Below are 13,013 nucleotides of genomic sequence, written 5' to 3'. Positions count from 1 at the left end.
CTATGCGCTGAAGTAAACCAAACTACATCTACAAAATGCGCAGCCTATGTGCTACAAAATCAACCTTTTGAGCTTTTAATAAGTGTATTATAATGTTAACCTGTGAGCATTCCTCTCCAACCCAGCTCTCTGAATCCCAGCCCTTCCCAACACCCCACGTTCATACGTATGGACGTGAGGGGACAGCCCCCTCCAGGAAGAGTGCGAGCACCGCTCACACACAAACACACACACACTGTTTCCGCGGAGCTAGCGTTGCTCCTCTTGCACCTAATCTGCAGAACAACCAACGGCTCGTTTTTGTAAAACAATGTCTGCAAAGTGGAGAAAATGTGTCCTGGGCTGCGAGAGATTTAGGAGTTTGTTCAGCCTCCCCAAAGAAAAGCCTATTCGTCAAACATGGTTGGAGTTCATCTTCGGGGAAACGCGACAGACCAGCCAGCAAATTTTTGTTTGTGACCGCCATTTCACAGATGATTGCTTTGTTAACCTCGGCCTGTATCAAAGTGGATTGTCCAGGAGACTAAACCTCAGAGCTGGCGCAACTCCAACAGTCAAAGCTGATGAAGAGGCCAGACCCGTAAGTAAAGCAAACAACGAGCAATGGTTATGTGTTCGTGGGCGAAGCGCAGACACGCTGCCGAGGCCGGTGTTCAATATAAATCCTTCCTACCCGTGAAATTTTCCTACCAAAACCTACTGCGCATGTGCAGTCCAAAATGACGTAATATTTTTCAGTTTCGGCGGCGTGCCCATAAATCTGTACCACCTTTTCGATCATAATTACATGCTTAATGCAATGTGATACGTGTTAACGTAGCGCTGAGCGGAGGGTAGATTCATATTACGCGCCGCGCCGCGGTCATATCTGCCGCCTTTTGCATTTCCGTGGTCAAATCAGCCGTCACTGGATTTATAGTGCGGGATTCATATGATACTTACGGTAGTAAAAAAAAAATCGGATGTTGAGATTTTTTTCCAATAAACTTTATTGCACATGTTTTTTATTTTTACAGAGACTCACATTTTTTTATTAAAAAAATTATACTGTGTTTGATTAATCTTCTTAATGTTTGTGTCAGAAATAGATACCACATATGCACAGTAAATAAATCTTGAAATGCTCTCCATTTTTGTTAAAGGAATTCCACTAAGTATCGAAATGTTTCCTTGTAACCAACTGTTCCAAATCTTTTTGTTTTTATTAATTATGGATTAAATATTAATATCAGATTTACTCTTAATATTCTTGTTAATTTTTTAAAATATTTATTTTCATTTTAAATGGGAATATTATGAATTCTGTTCTTCATTAGTTTCATGAGTTGTTATGATCTCACAATAGCTTGTATTTAACTTTAGTCCTGCAGCTTGGGAGAATAGAGACAGTGTTTTCATAGCATTTGGGATTTCTTTTGTATTGTTTAACAGTGTTTAACAGTGTCATCTGCTAGCTGAATAATTTTAATGGGATTTCCTGCCACCAATAAAGGTTTAATTTTTTGTTCTTTTTTGTATCAGTAGTATCAGCATTTCTGAGTCTCAAAAATCATATATCATAACATTTCCATATGTAAAAAATAAAATACAATTACAATTAACAAAAATAATTGGGCTATGATATGGTCAGAAGTATGTTCATACACACCCAATTGTATCAAAGTCGTTTTTTATAAATTTATATTTGATTAACATTAAGTATTGGATGTCCTTTTTCCTTCAATCATTCAAATGACTTTTTTGTGTTTTAAACTTATTTTGAAAACTGGTAATGGATTTCAGCCGTGTTCGCTCAGTTCCTGTAAAGCTGAGAATACGAGTGCACTAAAAATTCAGGAGCGGCTGATTTGACACCGCAGATGCGAATGACTGGTGGCTTGATGGCAGTGTTTTTTACTGCGGAAGTAAACACATATTTTACCGCTCATCGACATGACTGTGGCCTTTTTTCAGACCGTTGTAGACATCACTGTGATCCATCAGGTCTCTAAACTAGAATCAACTGCTGTGAAGTTCCGCAGAACCTTGGCCCGCTTTGCCAACAGCATTTGGGCTGATACTAGGCAGCTGCAGTGCTTCACTCATTCTTATCTGAGCCCGCCTGCTACAGAGCACAGCAATCCACTTTTTTGTGTTATACTGGCAGCAGCATGGCATAGTTTCAGTTCCCAACCTCTTAGTCCACACTCCTCAAACCTCCGACCGCTAGTTGGCAGCAGAGCACACGGAGCCTCTTTGAGCAGCTCTACTCTGCACAAAACAACAAGACGACCTCAGCCAGAGGCAGCTTGTTTTGTTGTGATGAGACATACACTACCTTGCTAGTCATCTTTCAACAACATTCTGCAATTTCTGAATGTCTTCATTATTACAAAAAAGTCAGAATTCTGAGATTAAAGTCAGACTTTTCTATGCCCTTTTTTTCTTTTTCCATGGCCCTAATCCTCTTCCGTAGAGGAGCGCAGTTCCACCTATGGTTAAAAAAATAGCTGACAAAAAATAGCTTTTGAGTAGGGGTTCTAGAAAAAATTGATTCTGCAATATATCACGATAGATTATTTGGCGATACTTGTATCGATTCAAAATGCTGTCAGAACGATATTTATTTAATTGTTTAAGTTTGACTCTTGTTGTCCACTTCACCCTCCGACCGCTAGTTAGCAGCAGAGCACATGGAGCCTCTTTGAGCAGCTTTACTCTGCACAAAACAACAAGAAGACTTCAGCCAGAGGCAGCTTGTTCTGTTGTTATGAGACATACACTACTTAATTTCTCCTTAGGATGGGTACCAAACCCAAACTCTGTGCCATGTTGCTGCCAGTAACATATAAAAACGTGGACTGCGGTGCTTTTTTGTCGGCTTAGATAAGAACGACTGAAGCAGTGCAGCTACTCAGCGGCTAATGCATGTAGCATCGCCCAAAATGCCATTGCCAAAACCGGCCAAAGTTCTGCAGAACCTCCCAGCAATAGATTCTAGTTTAGCAAACGGATGGATCAGAGTGATGTGTACAAGGCTCTGAAAAAAGGCCAACATTGTGTTGATGGCGTTACTATTGGTCTATTGGTCCTGCCAAATCAGTATGAACTAACTATGAACTATGCTCTTCTGTCAGTTGCTTTGTTCCTTGTTTGAACAAACTTTCCTTGCATGCAAACTTCACATTGTGTCTCTTCTTTACCCTTTGCTAGTCATCCTTCAACAACATTCTGTCTGTAGAAGGTACAGTCTTTTCTCCTCATGAATGTGACATTTTGTACCATGACTATGTTTCAGGACATCTTTTCCTTGCTTAAAAACCATTGTTGCTCCATTTGTGGTTGCTGCTCTCACAGAAAAAATACCTTGCGTATGAAGGGATGTCTGTGAAGACTCATTCATCCAGGTTGATTCCAATTTTTAAACATACTGCTAAAATGGAATGTTATCTACAATGGAGTGTAAATAAAGATCGGTGGGTATCACGTAGTTACAAAACAAGACAATCTGTTAGAGACACACGTCGAGAGAACGTTCTGAAGACTATAAAAAATGAGATTTTAAGGTAGTTGTTCATATAAACGGGCACAAAGGGGGGGGTGCTAAACGTGTCTAGGTACAGAACCCTTTGATTCTGACAGTAAAAACGTGCATAACGTAGATTAATAAAATAACCTACAACTTAAAACTCAGTAAAACTGTGGTTTGTGCTTCAGGTACATATATTTAACCCCGATAAATGGACAGCATCCGCCGCATTAAAAAAAAAAGGACCTAATATCCGTGTAAATGTCTGATAGCTGTTGCAAAATGCGAGCATAGCCTGCTGCCCTTTCATTTACAAGACTCCTGCAGCTCCTCTGAATCTGCACTGCTGTGCTGAAGGAAGTGGTTGTTATGGGACATGAACTACCTTACTTAGTTTTTACTTGGGATGGATACCGTACTGAAACCCTGTGCCATGTTGCTGCTAGCAACATATAAAAACGTGGATTGCAGTGCTTTTTAGTGGACTCAGATAAGAATGAGTGAAGCACTGCAGCTGCACAGCGGCTAATAGGCTAATGCACTTAGCATCAACCAAAATGCTGTTGGCAAAGCGGGCTAAAGTTCTGCAGAACCTCCCAGCAATGGATTCTAGTTCAGAAACCTGATCGATCAGAGTGATGTGTTCAATGCTCTGAAAAAAGATCAACATCGTGGCAATCAACGTTAGTTTAGTTCCACGCGAGAAAGCTTGGCTGCAGCTGTGCAGTGCAGATATGTAAACGAAGCATCTTTGTCACATTAAAGGAACTTGGAAAGAATTAGTGTGTGTGTGTGTGTGTGTGTGTCCGGTTATTTTTGAAATAGATCTGTTTAAAATGACTGGAGAAGCTACATTTAGCAATATTGAAAATAAAACGCTTCATTTCCCCAATCGTACTTTTACAACCTTATTGGTTAAGGCACATTCATTCCACATTTGTCCAAGTGGGGCTACCGTAGTGTGACATCCACAGTCGAAGGGACCCCGAACGGTTATTGCAACGGCGCAGGGACTACAGCCTCGATTGTCTGGATCATCACAGACCAGACTCAGCTCATGCACATGCTAGACATTTTTATTATGTGTCTTTATTATCCATTTAAAATGTCTTTTTTATTTATGCCTGTCATTTAGATGGTGTTAGTAATCTGTTTGACATAAAAACAGCAGGTATTGCAGGCAGTAAAACAGCTGCGCTTTTTGAGATAATACAATAAAAATAGATCATTTGTTAATGAATGTATTGAGTTTTTTGAGTATTTTTACGGTTGGTGTTGTAAGCAATCGCAGTAATGAGCTATATTATTTAGTTTTTAATGTTTTATAAGACCTAAAAATAATACTCACAATAACAGGTAAAAAAAAAAAATCTAATTTAACAAATAAAAATAGGGAAGATAAAAGGATGTCGTCAAATGTGTGTGTCTGGGGTGGGGGGTCGCCCAGGGAGTAAGTAAATGGATCTAACACTAAGGATTGGAGTAGGACTTAAAAGAAAGTTAGCTCAAAAATGCATATCTGAGTATTTCTTTATTAAAATAGTCATGAATCAGGAGCAGAAGGGAAACAAATGAGGGGAAAAAACGGAGTACAAGGGGACGATGGGCGGGGCTCAATCTCCCTGCTCCGCCCCGCCCACCTCTTCACGACGAGGAGGACAGAATCAACACAATGGAGAGTCAAGCTGCTGGGAGCAATTCGAAGAGAAATGTAGATGTAAGCTTTCAACACCTGTGTGCTGTATTGGGTTGCAATTCTCAGAGGAGATATGTAGATGTGAGCTTTCACGTTTTCCCCAAAAACGTTGCAGTGAGAGAGAAATGGATTGAATTTCTCGGTCACGGCAACGTCAAAAAACACACATGGGTTTGCAGTCAACACTTCACACAAGACTGTTTCTACAACTGGCAGGAGAAAAAAATGGGCTTCGCTAGCAAGTTGATATTGAAGCCGGATGCAGTGCCTTCCATCAGGACACAATTAAGTCGACAGGCTGTTTCTGAACCGGTAAGTTTGTTCTGTTGCCGTGGAGCTAAAATCAACCATTGCCTGTTTTGCTAGCATAAACATAGCTCGATAAATTTAGCAAAAATACAGACTTCCGGGCCCAAAACGTCTTTTAATAAACGTTTAAAACTGACAACAGGAGTGTCCTAACGTAGACTACGACCTAAACGCATTCTAAAATAAATATATAAAATTTTTCTTATTTTTTTTAATAAGAAAGGCTCTCTCTCTCTTCGTGCTACCGACACAAATACAGCAGTTAGACAGTTAGTTGCTTTGTGACGTCACGCTCTGGAAAAAGAGGATAAGAATCTCAAAAGCAACAGAAATTAATAATAATACTGTGATTGAATACTTATTTATGCTACAACAAGGATTTGGGGGGAAGACTCCAAAATTTTAGGATTTACATGAATCACATATGATCAAAAATGTTAATAGTTCTGAAGATCCTAAAGCTGCAGTCACCAAACTATTCATCACCTTACTGTCCTACTACAACAAAAGATTTGGAGAACATATGGGATAATGTTAAGTAATTGTGCTTTTTTGGGGTAATAAATGTTTGTCCAATTATATGGTAATAACTCTTTTTTTCACTTAATGTTAGGGGTGTAATTAATATTTAACTACATTGATTAATCGATTTATATTTCTATCAATCTCTCTCAGGCAAGCTTTTAATCAAATCGACCTATATCATTATAAAGTTGTTTCAAAGTGAAACAAATTTTTTTTTTGATTTGAAATGGTTTATTTCAAGCAATTAAGTACAAATAATACACAACAGCAATATAATCATCAGTTATACATTGCTTGAAAGGGAGTGGAAGGAAGCGAACTTATATAATCCCACCCCGTTATACTGTAACCATTTTATTACATGATTTATCAATATCCGGTTCCCAGTTTTTATCAGACAGAATTAAAAATCATAAGATATCGATAAAGCACATGACAAAGATGAATTACTTAAGTATTACGTCAAAATTAACTATTTTAGAAATCAACATGGCAAATGCAGATCAGTCATCTGGAATATATGCAGATTATGTTACTTATAAAAGCCATTCATATGAATAAAACATAATACTATATCAGTAAAGTAGACACAACACTGTTTCAGGAATTTTCATAGCAAAATTTCATCAAGTATCAAAAGATAAAAACATGTGCAAAATTATGCTACATTAGGAAAGATTTTTGAATCAATTTATCAATTTTTGGAGAAAGTGAAGTAATATCATTAAAAGTCAATCAAATTAACAATTTTCAATAAGTGATTAATCATTTGTTTTACTTTTTTTTTTATAATAAAGTAATGCTGTGGGGGAAAAGTAAAAAGGGTCCATAACTGTCGATTGTCCAAGGTTGGTATTTTTTCTTTTACTGATAACAGCTGATCTTCTGGGTTTAAACAGAGTTAATAGTTCTCTTCGATGTCATGTCTGCAGACATTAGATTCAGGTCCATATCCTTCTTCAGCCGATATCAGCGACGGTGAAAGTTGAGGTCAAGTTGTCTGCAGGTTAGAACTCTGCTGTTATTCAGGTTACGTCAGACATACAGAGAAAGTGAGGAATCCAGGCGTCATATTTCTTGAAATTATTTGGCTCTTTGGTTTATTACTCCATGTTGTTTCAGACGACCGTGGTCAAACACTTCTCAAAGTCCTTCATGGTGTTCACCACCAGAACCTTGGATCGGTCCTCTGGACCGAGCGGTTTGACGTAAATCCTGCAGCCTTTAACCCAAGTGTTCTCAATCTGCTTCTGCTTCCTGAGAAGCCTTGCATGTTTGGAGATTTCAGCATTCCTTCTGGTCAGATGGTCGTTCAGATAAGCAGCAGATCCCTTCAGATTTTTCCTTTGTTACATCAGAGCTAGCTTGTGTTTATGATTCACAAACCTGATGAGGATCGCTGGTTTATCCGTCTCCTTTCTCCTGGGGAGCAGGTGGCAGGTCTCGATGGTATTGAAATCCAGGGAAATCCCTTTAGATGTGAGAAATGAATGTATTTGCTGCTCCAAAGACTCTGCCCCGATCACCGTATTAGTACTGCTAGCAACGCTATCGCTAGCATTAGCAGTGCTTGCTCCTGCTGTCAGTTTCGCTCGAGGCTTGATTGGTACTCCAGTGAGAATGACATTATTCATCCTTACTTGCTGTTCCAAATCGTCCAGTCTTTTCTCCAGAATCTCAACCCGGTTTTCTCGCTGCTCGTTTTGAGCCCGAAATCTTCGGAACTCTTCCATCATCTCCCAAAGTGGCGTTAGCTTAGCCGACACTTGTTCCATAAAACTTTTCAGCGTTTCTTGAATAATGTCAAGAGTCTTTTTGAGGTCTTCGTATTCCTGGGGTTTCTTCGGGGGCATGGTCAGCTCTCTTTTTTGGGGAAAATCAACCTTTTAAGTAATTTGAAGATAGTTGTATTCGCAGAGAGGCACGCCACGCGCCCTGCCCGTAACCCGGAACCGGAAGCTCAATCTAAACGAAATCGATAATCAATTTTGGAAAATACCATTTAAATTGAGGCTTGGGTTGGGCGATGTCCCTTAAATTGGCCGTTGACGATGTTTGGTGTCAACCATTGGGATGGACGATGATATCGTCGTGTGTGTGTGTGGGGGGGGGGGGGGGGGGGGGGGCTATTTTTAATATTTCGGTCTCATATAATTACTATTCGTTGTTTCATTTTATTACTTTATTTATTTTATTTTCGCAACTAATGACTCATCCGCGATTATCCAGTATAAACTGCGGGAAGTGACTTTAACAAAAAAAGTAAGAAACAAACTAGAAAGGAAATGGTCCGCTCCCGCACTTAATTAGTCAGGTGGACCAGTGGAGCGCGGACTTACAGCTTTGTGTTTGAGGGGAAGGGGGGGGGGGTGCTTTGTTACATGAGCGGTAATATGTGGGAGATTTAGAACTGCGATCCGTTCCGCAGCTCTAGGGGAACGGGCTACCGAACTCAGAACCGGGTCTAAAAGTGTGTGTCTGAGCAGAGGATCGTGAGCACACACACAGCGCTTTGGGGCGGTGTAAGCTTCAAAGCAGAAAGGCCGCTCAGTCCTTAAAATCGTTCAAACAATCACGTGGATTTGTGTTTCGAGTCGTGTCCTGACTAAATAAAGGCTGATGTTATTCCCACATGTTTACGTGCAGCCAAGATGCAGATTGCAGCACCACCCAAAGCTAATGTTTTTAGCCCGTGTTAGCATTCTGCTAATTCTGGCTTCTTTCTGGCTCCGTTTTTCAACAGAAAAAGCAATGACCACACGGATTGAAAATAAAACGATGAGCGAACAGGCGTTTTTCATAATAATCGTAACATTATTAAAAGCACGTTTAGAAGATCGTCTTGTATATTACCGAGCTGACATATCAATGTATATAGCCGCTCGGCAACATTGTTTTGTATTGAATTGTTACATTCAATAAAGTTTGAGAAAAAAATAGCCGCTCGGCGGAACTGATATCCGCTTCCGGTTTTTCAAACCCTACTGCGCATGTGCGAATGATTTATTCCGACCGAAAGTGTGACCCATGTGAACGTTTGTTATATTCTGAAAACATTTTTCTGGAACCACGTACACGGTTGGATTCTAATCCGACCATGATCCGGTCAAGATATTTTGTACATGTAACCGCGGCTTATGGTGTCGACTCGCAGCGTGGCGGCGGGGTGGCATCACGATGGTGTCTCTCCATCGGGATGTCACTCACCCACCATCGTCCGTCGGCACAACCCTAATTGAGGCACAATAGTTTAATTTTACTGTGAAAGTGCCATCACAGTGTACAACACATGATGATCATTACAGTCTAATTTGTGGAAACAATGAATTTTGCAAAGACATGTGACCAAACAGTGTGGTTTCACGTTTGAATCATTTTAATGTGGAAAAACAACAGTGGGCTGAACTTTATGAAACTAAAATGTGAATGGATTTGCTAATAATTATTGTTTACATGTTTGAACGCATATTTAATTAACTATTGATTTTTATTTTTTTTATTTTCTTAAAAAATACTAGGATTCTGGAAAACTTCACCTGCACTGTTCAGCACCCAGGCATTTATCTCTGAGTCACACTGGTTGAATTTATTGCTAAAGATGTCCTGGACTCATTTTAGATCTGTGAATCAGACCAAATCAGATCTTTTAAAATGAAGCAATATCAACTATGAAAATTTCAATCATGGCAAATCTCTACATAAAACTTGTTTTTTTGTCCATACCCAAGTACCAAGAAAAAAAGAGAGAATTAAATTTAAACTACCTTAATCAAATAATTAAAATGATTAATCTTTTTAAATATGTAAACTAACAAATTAGGTAACATATTTTAGAAATTGACTAATGTTGAATAAAAACCTTAACTACTTAACACAAAGTAGCCCTCACCTAAAATCTTGGTTGTAGTGATTTAAAATCACAAGAGAAAGTTATTTGACCGTAGTTCCTGTATTTGTAGAGCCATTGAGCCATATTTCAATTAATTTATTTTTATTTATTTTTTTGCTATAATGGGGTAGTGAGATGATGGGAGAAAGTTTGGTGACTGTAAGTTTAGACTTATTTAACATTTTTGATCATATATGACTTTGCCTCCGGTGGTTATGGGTTGGCGCCAGTGTTTGGCAGCTGAGCCGCTATCAGTGTGTGAATGTGTGTGTACATTGGTGAATGGGACTGTGACTGTAAAGCGCTTTGGGGCTTCAAGGAAGGTAAAAAAGGGCACAAGAATACACCATTTACCATATGTGGTTCATATATTCAAAATCCTAAACATTAAATACGATGACCATCTCCCAAAATCATTATTTGATGAGTATTAAAGACTACAGCACATATAAATATGTTTCTGATTTTTCTAAGTACTTAATACAAATGACAGTCGGCATAATTTTCATTTGAGTATTTATTGAATGTTATTAAACAAACCTATTACAGATTTACAGAATTTTTTCCAGAGGTTGTGCGAGAGGCTGAGCGGTAGCCTGGACTCTGAAACTCAGTCCTTGTTCATGTTTTTAAAGGAAGGCTGAAGACCTACCTTTTTAATTTAGCTTTTAGTTGAATTTTAGGAATTATTTTGATATTTTAATTATTTATTTTCTCTTTTTACTAGTTTTATATGTGTATTTATATACATTTATTTATTTGTATTTATTTTATTTGTTTTTAATTTTTTTGTCAGACCATTTTAAATGTCTATTAAGGTTTATGTAATTATTTGTTTCTTGTTCATGTTTTTAAATATATTTTAATTTTAATTTTATTCCTTTTACATTTTTTTGTAACTCCAGTGTTTTCTTCTGAGGGGTCCTCCACATCAGTGACTGACCCTTCTCAGTGAACGGGGTCGCTGAAATGGGATCTCCCGGGTCTGACTCTTTTAATCGGATCTGGGGGGTCCTGTGGTAGTTTACTCCGTTACCTTGGGTGGGGGGTCATTGATGCGGACATGTTTCCCAACTTCAGGACATAGCCAGGTCTCTACATTCCATCATTTTTTCCACTCTCTTTATCATGGTGTGTGTGTGTGGGGGGGGGGGGGGGGGGGGGGGGGGTTAGGGGTCTGTATTATCTGGCCTGTCATATTATTTTTAAATTTAATTATATTCTATGCAAAGCACTTTGAGTGACATGTGTTGGAAAAGTGCTATATAAATAAAGGTTGATTTGATTAGATTAGAGAGGGGCTGGACTCTCTACCCTTCTGGAGTAGCTCATGATGAGAGGCGGCGGGCTGCTGTGGGCTTACTTGTGAGCCCCCAGCTCAGCCGCTAAGTGTTGGAGTTCACCCCGGAGGACAAGAAGGTCATGTCCCTCCGTCTTCAGGTGGGGGGGGGACAGGTCTCTGACTGTGGTTGTGGCTTACTGGCCGAATAGCAGTTTGGAGGACCCGGCATTCTTTGTAACTCTCAAAGGGGTACGGGAAAGTGCCCCAACGGGGGACTCCATTGTCCTCCTGGGGGACTTCATTGCCCACGTCACTTGGCGGTTCTACACCAACTTACTCCCCGGGCAAGTAACCCCCACCCCACCCCCCGCACACATACAAATGTAATGACATCCTTTTGTGTTCCCTATTTATTTGGCCGTTTTACACAGAATTGCATTTATAACCCCATATTACAGGGGTGTCAAACTCAGTTGAACAGGGGGCATGAATGTAAAACACACTTTAGGTTGCGGGGTGAACAAGATACACATTTACTGAACACACTGAAGCTAATCTTTCAAAACTTTTAAACCTTTAAAACTTGTGTTTTTGAACATAAATATGAATAAAGACAGACAGGAACATCAATCAAGAATAAATCAAGTTAAACTTTAAATAACATATAACATTTTTCTCTCTATAAAATTATATTCTATTAAAATTTTACAGATATGAACGTGCTGCAGAACAAAGCAAACAACGCCTGGAAGTATTATTAATAAGAAATAACAAATCATATAATTCCCTTTCTTTGCTAATTTGTCCATTTCTTTGTTCTTTTTTGAACAGTACTTTATTAAAATTTTACATAATAACGCAATGAACCGGTTAGCACAGGATTAACACAATCAGGTACACAAGTTGCAGTAATGGTAGTGCATGTGGACATCACTGAACAGCATGTGTTTTATCTAAACTGCTTCCCCTAGCCTCACTGATTTCTTGAGAAGACAAAGGAAGGAAGGAAGATAGTTAAGAAGTGGTTCCCAAATCCGATAAAAATCATGATCATTCCCCCTTAAAGAGGCACTAAGATGTTCCATGGGAAAAATTTGAAACGTTTCTCTGTACCATTGGATAACTGTGGGAGGCTTCTCCCTGATCCACTGCAAAAGAACACATCATCTTTCTAAAAGCAAGAGTTTTTTCAATAAAGTCCGTTGTCGTAGGAAGTTGCTTTGGAGGTATATTCAGAAGGAATAGGGTCGGATTTAGTTTTATTGTTTTGAGTAGTATTGAGGTAAGTTCTTTCGGATCGTTACTCCAGAATTTAGATATTAAGTGACAAAACCAAAAAATAATGATGATGTCTCTTTTTTTACATTTGATACATATGTCAGGGATCTGGGGGTTGATTTTGTGCAGGGTTAGGGTTAGGGTTGCATTGTAGTCTGTGTAATATTCTGTACTGGTTTTCTCGTAGCCTGTTGCATAATGAGAGTTTATTTACAGATTCAAAGGCCTTGTGCCACCTTCTCTCATCTAATCCAGTCTTTTTCAACCATTTTTGAGCCACGGCACACTTTAACCTTGTCAAAAATCCCGCGGCACACCAGCATCCAAAAAAAAAAAAAAAAGGATAAAATCATAGTCTGAATTGATCTAAAGACCTTCCGCAATCTCACATGCATTTTTGTGATAATTGTGGCAGAAAAACCTGGAAGCTGCAGCTGTTTTTTATAAAGATGTAATAAAAAATTAAGTTAGAAGATTTAAAAATTGTTTTATGTGTGTAGTGTGCCGCGACACACTGGTTGAAAAA

The 13,013-nt window shown here is 38.9% G+C and overlaps 1 protein-coding gene across 4 annotated transcripts in view; it reads left to right on the top strand.

The window, feature by feature from the left end:
* The first annotated feature begins 212 nt into the window (after window positions 1-212).
* The window catches only part of LOC101159629 (zinc finger MYM-type protein 4), a 48,773-nt gene continuing 35,972 nt past the window's right edge, over window positions 213-13,013 (top strand). Inside the window, exons 1-2 of one of the 4 annotated variants that reach the window (XM_023952028.1) lie at window positions 5,071-5,225; window positions 5,421-5,516. In XM_023952028.1, the coding sequence (XP_023807796.1) occupies window positions 5,181-5,225; window positions 5,421-5,516 (141 nt within the window). In that variant the 5' untranslated portion in view covers window positions 5,071-5,180. Of the gene's footprint in view, window positions 581-5,070; window positions 5,517-13,013 lie in introns of those variants that run through there. The other 3 variants (XM_023952026.1, XM_023952027.1, XM_023952025.1) reach the window with 3 other exon arrangements.

This window comes from Oryzias latipes, chromosome 22, assembly GCF_002234675.1.
Source record: "Oryzias latipes chromosome 22, ASM223467v1".
Classification (NCBI taxonomy): Eukaryota; Metazoa; Chordata; class Actinopteri; order Beloniformes; family Adrianichthyidae; genus Oryzias; species Oryzias latipes.
Note: the sequence above shows the minus strand (reverse complement) of the source record. Positions and strands in the feature narration are given on the sequence as shown.